At 34.0% G+C, this 16,201-nt stretch overlaps 1 protein-coding gene across 2 annotated transcripts in view; it reads left to right on the top strand.

Annotated features, from left to right (window-relative positions):
* Positions 1-15,896, top strand: part of LOC149792437 (polyglutamylase complex subunit TTLL1-like) — a 47,148-nt gene extending 31,252 nt beyond the window's left edge. For both annotated transcript variants that reach the window (XM_089971008.1, XM_089971009.1), the window contains exons 13-15: positions 695-804; positions 8,045-8,098; positions 14,433-15,896. In XM_089971008.1, coding sequence (XP_089827134.1) covers positions 695-804; positions 8,045-8,098; positions 14,433-14,559 — 291 coding nt within the window. In that variant the 3' untranslated portion in view covers positions 14,560-15,896. The remainder of the gene's footprint in view (positions 1-694; positions 805-8,044; positions 8,099-14,432) is intronic.
* The last annotated feature ends 305 nt before the right edge of the window (positions 15,897-16,201 follow it).

Genomic DNA, 16,201 nt, shown 5'->3' with positions numbered 1-16,201 from the left:
TTGTACATGGATAGAACATATAAATAATCTTATCAGAACATTGGACAAAAGTATGGCCATGTTTTTGAAAGTTTTAATACACTTTATTAAGATGAACTGGCGACAAATTGTATTTAACATTTCTTTGGTTGATGCTCAAATATGCTTGAAATGACCAGAATAGTCTACTTGAATGCCTGTCTATATTGATATAAATATTAAGAAATCAGATGAGACACTTTGAATTGTAGAAGAGTATTGTACAATTATCTGTTTTTTATAAACTGTAAATAGAATAGCTTCATAATATTGGTTAGAAATTCTTCCTTTTGATCATTTGAGTAACTTATTTGCCATGATGACTTGTTCTCTTTTTCATGCCTTTTCATTTCCATGTACAGTTAAGGACAGCAGACACTCCCTTTTTCAAATTCCATTCATCTGTGTCTTTGTTTTATTAAAAGAAACAAGTTTCACCTAATATCAGAAATGCAATTCACTTGAGGCAATTCAACACCATATTGACTAGACTGAGATACAGTGTTGCAGTGTTGGAAAGCCAACTTAAGTGTTTAAACTGATTTGGAGGCTATACGCATATTTTTATCCTTGAAGTGCAGTTTCTTAATTAGCGATTGAAGAGGTATAGATGGTCATTATCATTAATAGTATTTTCAAAACCTTTTACTCCATTATTCTTTCTTTCTCTAATTAGGTGAATGCTTCCCCCTCTCTGACAAGCACAACCTCAAGTGATAGAATCCTGAAATACAAACTGATCAATGATGTCATCAACATAGTTATCCCTCCTGGAGAGATGCCAGAGTAAGTTGTCTCTCGTTTGTATTATCAGTGTTTATTTTCTTAACAAAATTCTTTAAAAATTGACTGATTAAAACACTAACTTTTAGAGATGTCATATTGCACCATTATAGAAGCTCTTTCATGCTACATGTTGTCTTCCATGTATTCCCAGAAAAGCATGGTAGATATTATCCACCTTTCTTTCTGTCCAACCTGTCACCATTTCTTTTCAGCTCAGTAAAGCCTTTTGGAATTAGGGATGAAACTAGGAATACATCATCACTAGACACTGTGTTGTATACCATATTGGGGGCATTATCTTAGAGATCAAGGTCATGACACAGTATTTTCTGCTTTCCATCATGCCTTTCCCTTTTTGCTCTGTAACACGTAAGCTGTTACAGTTTGAGATTACAAGATGAAACTTGGTGTCCTTATATATTGTGTTACTTAACACATTAGAGGCCTATATTCAAGGTCATGGTTCGGTTTGGTGTCCTTATATGTTGTGTTGCTTAACACATTAGAGGCCTATATTCAAGGTCATGGTTCGGTTTGGTGTCCTTATATATTGTGTTACTTAACACATTAGAGGTCTATATTCAAGGTCATGGTTCGGTTTGGTGTCCTTATATATTGTGTTACTTAACACATTAGAGGTCTATATTCAAGGTCATGGTTCGGTTTGGTGTCCTTATATATTGTGTTACTTAACACATTAGAGGCCTATATTCAAGGTCATGGTTCGGTTTGGTGTCCTTATATATTGTGTTACTTACACATTAGAGGCCTATATTCAAGGTCATGGTTCGTTATTGTACATTTTCATAGCATTCACTCATCTGGTCTATAATATTAAAACTTTTTTGGATTAAGGGTTGAAACTTGGTATACTTACAACAATGTCAAGGTCATAGCTCAATATTTCACATTTCCATCACACTTTCCCTTCTGTGCTATAACTTTAAATCTATTTCAGATTATGAAATTAAGAAATAAAACATGGTATACTTGTACTCAGCACTAAAATGTATGCTAAATGCCACATTGTGAGTGGAATCTTCAAGCTCAAAGTCATGGCCCAGTATGTTTCATTTTCTATCACATTTTTCACTTTCACTTTATAACTTTTAAGTTATTTGAGATTAAGGGATGAATCTTTGTATACTTGTGCATCATCAATTGAAGGTGTGTTGCCTACCACAATGGGGGTCCTATCTTTACGGTCAAGGTCACAGTTCAGTATTTGATGTTCTCCATCCGTAACTTTATAGCTACACGTATTTAATTGATTGCTACTTGGTATACCTATATGTCATTATTATCATGTGTGCTGACACTGAGGTCCTGTCTTCAAAGTCTGCGTCAGTGTTCATTTGTTTGTAATTTTTCTTGTACACCTTCCTTTCTGCTCTGTGTTTTTGGATCTGTTTGGGATGAAGGGATGTAACATTGTAAAACTCATCATGAAAAGATGTGTTGTGTAGCAAATTGGGTCAAGGTCCTATCAAGGTCAGACTTTTAGGTTTCAGTCACATTTGCCCTTATACTTTATGAACAGCTGTTTAAGAGAAATATGGATGAAGCTTACTGTAAATTATATATTGTCAATAAAAGATGTGTTGCATTTTATGTTTGAGATCTTATCGTCATAGTCAAGGTTATCAGTCACTATTTAAAATTTTATTTTGATTCTGCTTTATATTATTTTAAAAAGACATTGAGGTACAGAGATGAACCATGGTATTTTTATGCTTCTCAGTGGCATTTTATTCATATTCAGTAATTTATTTATAAGGTCAAAGTCACTGATACATTTTTGACCTTTTTCTACACTTTGCTCTAATATGTCCTTTGAGGTAGGGCAGTTGAACCTTTACATGTCTGTACAAACCCATCTTGAAGGTCATTGTCAGATTATTGTGAAATTTTTTGATTCTCCATGGTAGGCAGGATGAAAAGATTTATAGAATTTGCTTGTTTTATATCTGTACTGTGTTCGTATGTATAATCTCATTAACAGACAGGAGAAATATTTAAAAATGAAGATAAGGAATATTCTGTCAAGCCTAGCTAAGAATTTGTCCATTGAAAGGAGTTAAGTCACTTCTGTTAGACAGGGAACTGCTTAAAATAGATTCATTTCAAGCTTAAGAGATTCAGAGAGTGTTTGTTGACTGAATGACAGACCTCCTTGTGTGTCTAGACATATTATACATTGTGATTTAGAAATTATCAGATCATCTCCAATACACTGCTGCACAAAATGGTTTTATTAGAAAATAAAGATCATAGCTTGCATGCAATTTATTAAATTTGTATGCATCTGCCAAAAACAAAATGTATAACGTTATGATATTCATCTTTATCACATAGTTGGTACACTTTGCCAATAGTGTGTGCAGTTTAATAATTTTTATATTATAACATGTGAACATATCACTTTATTTGATTCTCATTGGTCCAGATAAGCCTGTGAAATTATTGTGCAGTATTCTTTTTATTGATTGGCTATGAACATTTTGGCGGCCATTTTTCGATTGACTTGAGTCGTGAAAGGAATGTCTGTCTGAATAAGGCCAGTTTACCATTACAGGGGCTTGTGATGTCATGTACAACATAACATGAAAAATGGCTAAAATTCCAAGAACAGCCACAAGTAAAACTAACAATATTGCTCAATTGGTAGTGGGTGGAGGGTGGAGGGGGGGGGCAGTAAACCTGTAGAATGGAATACATCTTATATACAAGCATGGTTTAAATGTTAACTTACAGAAGTAAATAAAGTCACCTCTGTTCACAGAAGAATGGTCTCCAAGCTGACAGAAGTTTAGTCACCCAGTGCATATTTATGTGGTAAATATTTTATGCAATTCCGACTCAACATGAAATTTTCACGTATTCTGTAGTCTACTGTTCCAAAGCAAGTACTGCAAATATCCAGTCACAAATACATTACAGTAAACATGGGAAATTTTGCATCCAGTAAACATTCTTTCACATGAATATTGTAGCAATGTAATGTTTAATTGTTTATGTGACATGTTAGGTTACATAAACATGGCTCGTCTACTGCAATCTAATGGATACTGCATCAAACAGTTTGACATCACACACATTGAACATTCTGTGTTGAAAAATTATTTTATCTGTATAAAATGTTTTGTTTTTTTGGAAGGATGCTTGTTTTTTCACTTGTTGTTTGTAAGAAAAGTATAATCCACTTTTAGATGTTAATACTGGTTCAACTTTGTTTATTTTTATTTACACAACAATATCTGTCAGAATGAAATTATTCATTCTTCTTTTTATCTAAATAATTTTCACTGAAAGAAAAACTATGTAATATGAAGGCTTGCAAAAGCTGGACATATTCAGCTTGTTTCATTAATTCAGTATTAAATCATTCGAGTTCCTCTATATATCAATCACCCTATTGGTATGTACATCTACATTCATTTGTTATTGTTTTAGTTTGCCTATAATAACTTCAGTTTTTGACCTGCAGACTTTACCAAACTTTGAGGGATAGCTTGTACTTGGGGTAGGTGAAACATTTGTTGATTTTAGGTTAAGAGTTAAGAAAAAATTTGATTTCCAAAAAGGTCAAGGTCACTAAAACCAAAAGAAGAAAATTTTGAATTTCCACAAAGTTGCACTAGTTCTCTGTCCCCAATTTGGACCAAACATTTGTGGATGGCTTGCACATGGGATGAGATCAGACTCCAAAAATTGAAAATCTTGCATGCCCATATGATGGTATATAACTCAGTTTTAAATGGAACCAAACATGCAGTCTTCATGCATTTATTAGTGAATTTGACACATTGATTTGTTCCATAAATTTGGTTTGCAATAATTATTTGAACACCCATTTGATGGCATATTAACTGCTTTCACCATGTATTATTTTCTATTGCTTTCCATATCAATTCTTAAGAGAAAAAAAGCAAAAACAAAAACAGTCCCAATAAAATGTGTGTGTATTAGGTTTTTAATGTAGTTTTAACAATTTTTCAGTCATATCACTTCAATGTCTGCAGTGTGGCAGTTTATAGTGATGTCTAGCACTGGGGCATTATGCCACAGACATGTAGCATGATGTCCCACCCAGTCACATTATCCTGACACCAGGCCGACCAGTCCTAACACTAACCTCTTAATGCTGAGCGCAAGTGAGGCAGCTGTTAGTAACATTTTTTTAAGTCTTGGGTATGACTCGGCTGGGGATCGAACCCATGACCTCCCACATCCAAGGCAGCTGCTCTAATCACTAGGCCACTGATGCATTATGGTTTTGAAAATGTAAAGCAGCCTACACATAATTTTAAATTATGTCTAATGAAATCTTAAGAGTGACAGCTTTTTTCTCTATTGGTTCATTCACTCCATGAATAATCTTTGTTCTGCATGTGCTTTGACTCAAGTTCAGAATAATATCACAACTGCAGTTTCCTAAAAACCATGGAACATTCTCATTTTTTAGAAGGTATTAGACCTTATGCAGCTTGACTCTTAAAAAATCAGTTTGAATACAATCTGTCAGACATAGTGAATATGGGGGTTTTACAGAAAATTAAATCATATAAATAAATAGCATTAATATTTCTTTAATCATCAGATAATTGTATTTTATAGCCCACTCCCCCACCCCCAACTCAGCATTCACCTTTTCTGGGTTGGTGATTGATCGCATACACAGCTCACAGTACAGTTATCTGATGATGGCTACAACAAATATCAATATATCATGAAACATTGGCATCTAGTGGCTACAACAAATATCAATATATCATGAAACATTGGCATCTAGTGGCTACAACAAATATCAATATATCATGAAACATTGGCATCTAGTGGCTACAACAAATATCAATATATCATGAAACATTGGCATCTAGTGGCTACAACAAATATCAATATATCAAACATTGGCATCTAGTGGCTACAACAAATATCAATATATCATGAAACATTGGCATCTAGTGGCTACAACAAATATCAATATATCATGAAACATTGGCATCTAGTGGCTACAACAAATATCAATATATCAAACATTGGCATCTAGTGGCTACAACAAATATCAATATATCAAACATTGGCATCTAGTGGCTACAACAAATATCAATATATCATGAAACATTGGCATCTAGTGGCTACAACAAATATCAATATATCATGAAACATTGGCATCTAGTGGCTACAACAAATATCAATATATTTAACTATCATGAAACATTGGCATCTAGTGGCTACAACAAATATCAATATATCAAACATTGGCATCTAGTGGCTACAACAAATATCAATATATCAAACATTGGCATCTAGTGGCTACAACAAATATCAATATATTTAACTATCATGAAACATTGGCATCTAGTGGCTACAACAAATATCAATATATTTAACTATCATGAAACATTGGCATCTAGTGGCTACAACAAATATCAATATATTTAACTATCATGAAACATTGGCATCTAGTGGCTACAACATCAGCAGTTGAGTCCTAATTTGGCAGCAAAATTGGTGTCTGGTGACTATAACATCAGCATTTGAGTCCTAATTTGGCAGCAGCATAGGTGTCTGGTGACTACAACATCAGCTGTTGAGTCCTAATTTGGCAGCAACATAGGCATCTGGTGGCTTACAGTAGCAGTGTAAGATATTAAGACTTTGTGCTAAAGTTGTTTACTTCATCAGTGACTGTATTTACAGAAACGTTTGGTACAAATATTACTGTATGACTTAATTTTGTACCCAGATTTCTGTCTAACATACACGAGGAGATATCTCTGCTTTCACAGCTATTTGCAGAGGAATAAATTGTCAAGCTAAAGCATATGGGACAAATATTGAGCATTATTGTCACTTTCTTTTATATATTTATGCACATACACAGTGGTCCCTCTCTTATATGGCCACCCCTTCTGCACCGGGAAAGTGGCCTTATAAAATAGGTGGCCTTTCCAGAGGTGACTATATTTGTGAGATGTGTATGTATATGTGTATATAGAAAGGAAAGATACATATAACTTAAAGCATTTAATATCTTCATTTAAAGATAGCATTAATTATTAAAATGTTATTTCAAGATAACATAAATTAATAGTTCTTATTCTTAGGCATGGAATGTGAGTTGGATATTGTTGGCATGTGCATTACATGATAAAATCTAGCAGAGGCCATTTCATTTTCTAATTCAACATTTATGATTATTTAGCATTAGTTCAAAATAATAACAGCTGCATTTTGTGAACAAGACTGACATAAAGTTTAATAAAGTTTAAGTTGATGTTGAAGCTTCTTCGAGACACTAATATTTATGAGGAACCAGCTCTCTGTTTTGATAACATGTTTCTCTTAGCCATGAAATTTAGGGAGTTTCAGTTGTGTGATTCCAGGGTCAATTTTTGAACGTTTTTAAGCCCATCAACTAATAAAGTACCCAGCACACTTCCTATTTCTTAGAAAGTGCACAATATAACAGCCTTTCTTAGGTTTTACTTAAGCCAGTGTTTTCATTTGCCCACCATTTGAGGTACATTTTTTGTCTCTTCTCTCGATTATAAGTATTTGTGATCATGCTGTCTCTCTAGTCATCAAATTTCTCTTGTCATCAAATTTTTTTAGTGGTGGATGTGCATCTTGCAAATACTTTTATAATTGTCATCAAAGAATATATTTAATGATTATTAAAATGCATTGGTGAAAGTATAATTCTGGATTATTTGTCAAGTTGGTGAATGTGACCATTTTTGATTGGTTAATGCTATCCTGAGATTCTAAACACACCACCAAGATACTTACGCTCTTCTTCTGAGAATCATATACTCATTATTCCCACTACGAAAATGAAGTCATATGGACAACGTTCTTTTGCATACCAGGGACCAGCAGCATGGAATGAATTGCCCACTGAACTTAGACACAAAGACACAGTGATCACATTCAAGAGTGCTCTCAAAACTCATTATTTCGATTGCAAGAACAAACTTAAAGACCTAATAATGTTTCCTAGCTTAAATATTTTCAGCATGTTTTTTATGTTTTCTAATTTCATGGTGTTTTTGTTGTTGTAATAATATAATTATATATGTTTTTTATGTTATAGGTGTCTAATGTTGTAAAGCGCTTGGAGCTTCTAAAGATTAGGTGCTATACAAAGTCCTCATTATTATTATTATTATTATTATTATTATATATCTATGGTGATAATATCATCACCTGAGATTATATTTTGTTTCTTTTTCAGTGTTCGATGGACTAAAGTTCCACAAAGGGATGTTCTTGGCAATTTCTATGTCATGTAAGTATACTTTCTGCTTGCCAACTACCTCAATGAATATAGGTGAACAGCATCTCCATAGTGGACCAAATGATATATAGTTTCAGTTTTGCTTGCCAACTACCTCAATGAATGTAGATGAACAACATCTCCATAGTGGACCAAATGATATATAGTTTCAGTTTTGCTTGCCGACTACCTCAATGAATATAGATAAACAGCATCTCCATAGTGGACCAAATGATATATAGTTTTAGTTTTGCTTGCCGACTACCTCAGTGAATATAGATGAACATCATCTCCATAGTGGACCAAATGATATATAGTTTTAGCATTGCTTCACTTGTCATGTGGCATTCATGGAACAGTCCTACATATGTGTTCTACTGTGTAAGCTGTTGTTTGTTATTGCTTGGCATCTTGAGATCTATTAGGTCCTAAATGAAAATGACATGGCCACTAAGGCTACCATCTTTCAGATCTTGCTTTTCGATTCATATTGGCATGGGGATTTCGCTCGAAGACTTCTTGTCACATGTACATGGCAATGAATGAAAAGGGTCCAGCATGGCAGCCATGGCAGCCATCTTTAAAATCTTTGTTATTGCAATTCCAGATGAATGGATGGTCATACTAACATGGAGCCTTCACTAAATGATTTATTATGACATGGAGAATGGTCCTAATGTTATTGCAATTTTTACATTAAATTTTTGGAACTGAATTTTCAGTTGCTACCATTAGACAGGATTGTGCTGATGTTCTGTTAAACACTTTATATGCAAGCTTAAAATGGTACCATCTGATGTCAAACATTTGGCGTCCATGGTGGCTATCTTGAAAATCTTGCTATCACTATGTCTTTAGTACGGATGAATGGTTATATAAATAACATGTTTTTTTAAAATTAAGCTCATGCAATATTTGATTGGCCTCATACTGCAGTGATGCTAATCTAACACCAAAATGAATGACTTGTTGGCCATTTTGGAAATCTTTATCTATTTGAAAAAAAAGATTAATATTTATGGATTAATCAAAAACTTAGCATTTGGATATATCTTAACTTGATCAGAAATGAGTTCTATCCAAGATATCAGAAATGAGTTCTATCCAAGATACCAGAAATGAGTTCTATCCAATATATCAGAAATGAGTTCTATCCAAGATATCAGAAATGAGTTCTATCCAAGATATCAGATTCAAAGTCAAAGTTCATGATAGATATTTTTATATTGCAATTATCTTTGTGAAACCACATGATGGCAAGCTGCAACACTGAGGAAACAAAATGTAATAAAAGTAAATGACATCAGTAACCACATGATGGCAAGCTGTAACTGAGGAAACAAAATGTAATAAAAATGACATCAGTAACCAAATGATGGCAAGCTGCAACACCAAGTGTAGTAGATGTAATAAAGTAAATAGCATCAGTGACCAAGCAAAGGTAAGCTGCACCACCAAGTGTAGCAAATGTAAAAAATGGCATAAGTAACAAGCTGCAGCACCAATTATACTAATGTAATAAATGGCATCAGTAACCACATGAGAGCAAGCTGTAACACAGAGAAAACAAAATGTAACAAAACAAAGATGTCAGTAACCAAATGATGGCAACCTGCTGTACTGATAAAACAAATATAACAAAAGTAAATAAAGATTTCAGTAATCCACATGATGGCAAACTGCAACACAAAGAAAAATGTAACAAAAGTAAACAAAGATGTCAGTAAACACAAGATGGCAGGGTAGAACACTGTAAACAAAGACATCAGCAAACACATAAAAGCAAGCTGCTTCATAGTTTAGCAACTTTATTTTAGAGCTAGTCCTGTGTTTTTTTTTGTGAAAGAGTTAGCCTAACAGAATTCAAGATAATGGACTCTCAAGACTAAAGTTAATTTATTTTGCATTATTCCTCAGCAATCCTTCTTATAAAAAGTAGTGACCTATATTTTGAAAGAGTTAACTCTGAAGAAGAATTTTCCTTCAACATGTTTGCAGCCTCTAGTAAATGAATGGCCAATTTAAGGGACCATGGTCTTTTTTTAAACTATACTGGTTGCTGATTTTAGCTATTTGTCCATAAATTTTATAAAAATGCTGCTCCTCCGTCATCCAGGGTGGCCAATGACACTTCTTGTGATGTCTGACTTTGTCATAAATCTAACATCCTGCATTACTGACAGAATTACCATGTTTCAAATCTCTTTTGACTATCCTGCCAGAATGGATGGTTGTAACAACATCAGGTTTTAATTTAAACAATTCATATGATACATAGTTGGTTATAGGTGAAATCAGTTCTGATCTGACCTCCAACAACACAGTCATCTTAAAAATCTTGTTATTGCTACTCTTACAGTTTGTACTAGAATGCTCCTTGTGATAGGTATTCAATGAAAATGGCGCCCCTCAGATATTAATCTATTTCTCCTTGGTTGCCATTTTGACAATCTTGTTATTACTACTCCTCCTGAAGAGATCCTATATCAACATCAGGTTTTTCCTTCAAGACTTTGTATGATATCAGATTGATCGTAAAGGAAAATGGTGCCACTCAGACATCCAACAAGTTCTCCATGGTAACCATCTTAAAAGTTTTGTTATTGCTACTGCTGTTGAATTGATGGCCATATCAACATAAGGTTTCCATGAAAAGACTTCAGGTAATAGTTATATAATGGTTTCCTTCCTCCAATGTTGGTGCTATGGCAGACATTTGGAAATCTTAACATCAGCTGGTTTTCATCAATGGTTAGCTATATTGACCTCACAGAATGACCACAGTGGCAGTCATCTTGAAAATCTTGACCTCACAGAATGACCACAGTGGCAGTCATCTTGAAAATCTTGACCTCACAGAATGACCACAGTGGCAGTCATCTTGAAAATCTTGACCTCACAGAATGACCACAGTGGCAGTTATCTTGAAAATCTTGACCTCACAGAATGACCACAGTGGCAGTTATCTTGAAAATCTTGACCTCACAGAATGACCACAGTGGCAGTCATCTTGAAAATCTTGACCTCACAGAATGACCACAGTGGCAGTTATCTTGAAAATCTTGACCTCACAGAATGACCACAGTGGCAGTTATCTTGAAAATCTTGACCTCACAGAATGACCACAGTGGCAGTTATCTTGAAAATCTTGTAAATGTTACACAGCCGACGTAGGTACCTACTGAACATTTTAACATGGTAGGTAGTTTGTCTTGAAACTATTGTCAGTGTTACACAGCCTGACATAGGTACCTACTGAACATTTTAACATGGTAGGTAGCTTGTCTTGAAAATCTTGTCAGTGTTACACAGCCTGACGTAGGTACCTACTGAACATTTTAACATGGTAGGTAGTTTGTCTTGAAACTATTGTCAGTGTTACACAGCCTGACATAGGTACCTACTGAACATTTTAACATGGTAGGTAGCTTGTCTTGAAACTATTGTCAGTGTTACACAGCCTGACGTAGGTACCTACTGAACATTTTAACATGGTAGGTAGTTTGTCTTGAAACTATTGTCAGTGTTACACAGCCTGACATAGGTACCTACTGAACATTTTAACATGGTAGGTAGCTTGTCATGAAACTATTGTCAGTGTTACACAGCCTGACATAGGTACCTACTGAACATTTTAACATGGTAGGTAGCTTGTCTTGAAAATCTTGTCAGTGTTACACAGCCTGACATAGGTACCTACTGAACATTTTAACATGGTAGGTAGTTTGTCTTGAAAATCTTGTCAGTGTTACACAGCCTGACGTAGGTACCTACTGAACATTTTAACATGGTAGGTAGTTTGTCTTGAAACTATTGTCAGTGTTACACAGCCTGACATAGGTACCTACTGAACATTTTAACATGGTAGGTAGCTTGTCTTGAAACTATTGTCAGTGTTACACAGCCTGACATAGGTACCTACTGAACATTTTAACATGGTAGGTAGCTTGTCTTGAAAATCTTGTCAGTGTTACACAGCCTGACATGGGTACCTACTGAACATTTTAACATGGTAGGTAGTTTGTCTTGATGATGATCTGACCACACAAAATGGCTGCCATTGGGACCATCTTTAAACCATGTTATGGTTTCACCTCCTGACCAAATAACTGTATCAACCTTTTGCTAAAGCACTTCTTGTATATAGTATATGCTATGCTGCTGATTCGACCTTGCAATCCAATGGAAACCAGCCATGATGTAAATGACCTTGCAATCCAATGAAAAGCAACCATTATGTAAATGACCTTCCAATCTAATGAAAAGCAACCATTATGTAAATGACCTTCCAATCTAATGAAAAGCTACCATTATGTAAATGACCTTCCAATCTAATGAAAAGCAACCATTATGTAAATGACCTTCCAATCTAATGAAAAGCAACCATTATGTAAATGACCTTCCAATCTAATAAAAAGCAACCATTATGTAAATGACCTTCCAATCTAATGAAAAGCAACCATTATGTAAATGACCTTCCAATCTAATAAAAAGCAACCATTATGTAAATGACCTTCCAATCCAATGAAAATCAACCATGATATAAATGACCTTCCAATCCAATGAAAAGCAACCATTATGTAAATGACCTTCCAATTCAATGAAAAGCAACCATTATGTAAATGACCTTCCAATCCAATGAAAATCAACCATTATGTAAATGACCTTGTTATCTAATGAAAAGCAACCATTATGTAAATGACCTTCCAATCCAATGAAAAGCAACCATGATGTAAATGACCTTCCAATCTAATGAAAAGCAACCATTATGTAAATGACCTTCCAATCCAATGAAAAGCAACCATGATGTAAATGACCTTCCAATCTAATGAAAAGCAACCATTATGTAAATGACCTTCCAATCCAATGAAAAGCAACCATTATGTAAATGACCTTGCAATCTAATGAAAAGCAACCATTATGTAAACGACCTTCCAATCCAGTGAAAAGCAACCATTATGTAAACGACCTTCCAATCTGATGAAAAGTGGCCAAATTTGGTGCATATGATCTTCAAATCTGATAAAAAGCAACCATAATGTAAATGACCTTCCAATTCAGTGAAAAGCAACCATTATGTAAATGACCTTCCAATCTAATGAAAAGCAGCCATGATGTAAATGACCTTCCAATTTAAAGAAAAGCAACCATTATGTAAATGATCTTCCAATCCAATGAAAAGCAACCATTATGTAAATGACCTTCCAATCCAATGAAAATCAACCATTATGTAAATGACCTTCCAATCTAATGAAAAGCAATCTGATGAAAAGTGGCCAAATTTGGTGCATATGATCTTCAAATCTGATAAAAAGCAACCATTATGTAAACAACCTTCCAATCTAATCAAAAGCAACCATTATGTAAACAACCTTCCAATCCAATGAAAAGCAACCATTATGTAAACGACCTTCCAATCCAATGAAAAGCAACCATTATGTAAATGACCTTCCAATCCAATGAAAAGCAACCATTATGTAAATGACCTTCCAATCTAATGAAAAGTGGCCAGATTTGGTGCATATGATCTTCAAATCTGATAAAAAGCTGCCATTATGTTAATGACCTTCAAATCTGATCAAAAGTGGCCATTGTGTAAATCTTTCTGTGGCTACTCTTCCAGAACAGATGCTTGTATTAACATGAGGTTTTCACTAAAACATTGCAGTATGTAGTTGGCCCTTTTAGAGTTATATATTTCACTGAGTTTATGAAAAAAGGGACTTTTAGATATACAAATGATTTTGACCAGACTTTGTATTTCTTTCAGTAAACAAGCACAAGTATAAATTGATGTTTATCAAGCCCAGTTTCAAAGTATATCTTAGGAATACTTTGAATGATGCCAGTTCTTTAACATTTTAGTTTTGTTCAAATAGTAATTGCTGGTTTAATTAATTAATTAATTACTGCCCAAACCAGCATGTGGATATATCTGAGATGAGTTCAATGATCTTCTGGTCATGCTATCAGGATCAAGGTCAGAGGTCATGACAATAAATTGTATATTTCACTTATATTGTGAACATGTTAACTTGAACATATTAGAAAATATTTTTTTCTTCCAAATTTGGTATGATGGAGTTTCTCAAGAATAAAAAAGAATTATAGGAGGGAATCTCTTGAATCCCTGGAAATTCTTTTCAACCAATGGAACATATTTTCATTGAGGGATTCTTGTATATACAGGTAAAACTGTACTGATTTATGTATAAATTAGACCCAGGTAAATCTGTACTGATTTACATGTAAATTAGACCTTTGTAACTTGGACTTTATGCTGATGGTTCTTTTTTAAAGATGATTGTTTTAGTAAGTTTCTTTGTATATTACTTTCTTTTAATAGGTATGATGAAGATCTGGCTCAATCTGACCCCATGACACTTGACCCCAAAAATAAGGTTGGACCAGGTGCCCTTGGCAACAGGGCAAAGGATGTTAAGGGGCGACCTTCACCTGCAACATGGAAATAGTATTTGACCTTCACCTGTAACAGAAATAAACAGACCTTCACATGCAATGGAACAGTAATCTTTGACCATCATTTGCAGTATGGAAATAGCCTCTGGCTTTCACTTGCAACATGGAAAGAACTTGGAACTTCATCACTGACATGGACATATCCTGTTATCTTCATTAGCAATATGAAGATAACTGTTGACCTTCACCTGCAGTATTGAAATAACCTTTCACCTTCATCAGCAAACACATTGATAACCTTTGACTGAAATATGATGCTTTCATTTGTCACTCACAATTGGAATACAACATTTTCCTGGATAATAAATTCTGTGATATGCCATGAAAAAGAAGATGAAATTACATTTTCAGGAATCTACTGAGCATTCTGGGAATAAATAGGGACTTGCTTCTGTGGTATCTTGTATATATTGATAAAATAGGTGACTTACTTCTGTGTTATATTGTGTATATTGTTAAAACAGGGGACTCACTTTTGTGGTATCTTGTGTATATTGATAAAACAGGACTCACATAAATTGTGTGGTATTTTGTGTAGATTCATGTCATTTTTGCCATGTTTTTATTATGAAGGTGACATCACTTTAAATGTAAATTCTACATGTATGAGATTTGTTCTTTTTTGTATTGTTTTTTTAACTTTCCCTAGCTCACTATTGCTACTATAACCACTACCACTACTAATAATGATGATATTTTCTTTCTATTAAAACTTATCAATGATGATACATTCTTTCTATTACCACTACTAATAATAATGATATTTTCTTTTTGTTAGCACCACTACTACTAAGAATGAAGGTACATTCCATATATTAACTCATTAGTACTATAAACACTACACTATTCTTTTCTTAGGCACTTTACCTTTCTTGGCACAATGTTACATTGGAAGTGTTGTGACCCCTTATATATATATATATATATATATATATATATATATATATATATATATATATATATATATATATATATATATATATATATATATATATATATATATAAACACACACACTATATCTTGCCTGATACTTTGGATTTATATAGTTAAATAACCTTTATGAATGGCATATGCAACTTTCTCCAGGGCACAAGCCAGTTAAGTAATTTTTAAGACCATACTACATGATGTAAATATGCTGATAAAACCAGATTGCTGGCAAGATCTGACTGGGTGCTGTAGGTTGCACATGCCTGATTTATGGAATTATATGTATATTTTCATTCATTCCTTTTGCTTTTGACCTTATAAATCATACAATTTTGTCTAAGATATAATGTGGTTATACAGCAATGGAAAATCGATAATAATAAAGACCAATTCATGTTAGTGTAGTGTTTTTGTTTGTTGTTGTTGTCTGTGTGCATTTAGTCATCAATGTCCAGTTACAGCAATCAAGGCAGATATGTACATTGCATCAGAAAAGATTATTTACAGAAAAAAGCAAGCGCTTTGTAACATACTCATGTTTGCTCACTTACGTACATTGTAAAAGGCTACTTGCAGACAAAAGTAACCAACTTTTAAGATATTTTCTGTTACTAGCTTCAGTTCTTATGCTATCTTCACTTTCTGGCACTATGTAGTCTTAGATTTCATTTTCTTTGTCTAGTAGGAGAACAAAAGGAGAAACC

Source organism: Sinohyriopsis cumingii, chromosome 9 (genome assembly GCF_028554795.1).
Source record: "Sinohyriopsis cumingii isolate HCF-2022 chromosome 9, ASM2855479v2, whole genome shotgun sequence".
NCBI classification, from domain to species: Eukaryota; Metazoa; Mollusca; class Bivalvia; order Unionida; family Unionidae; genus Sinohyriopsis; species Sinohyriopsis cumingii.
This window is presented reverse-complemented; position numbering and strand designations above follow the sequence as displayed.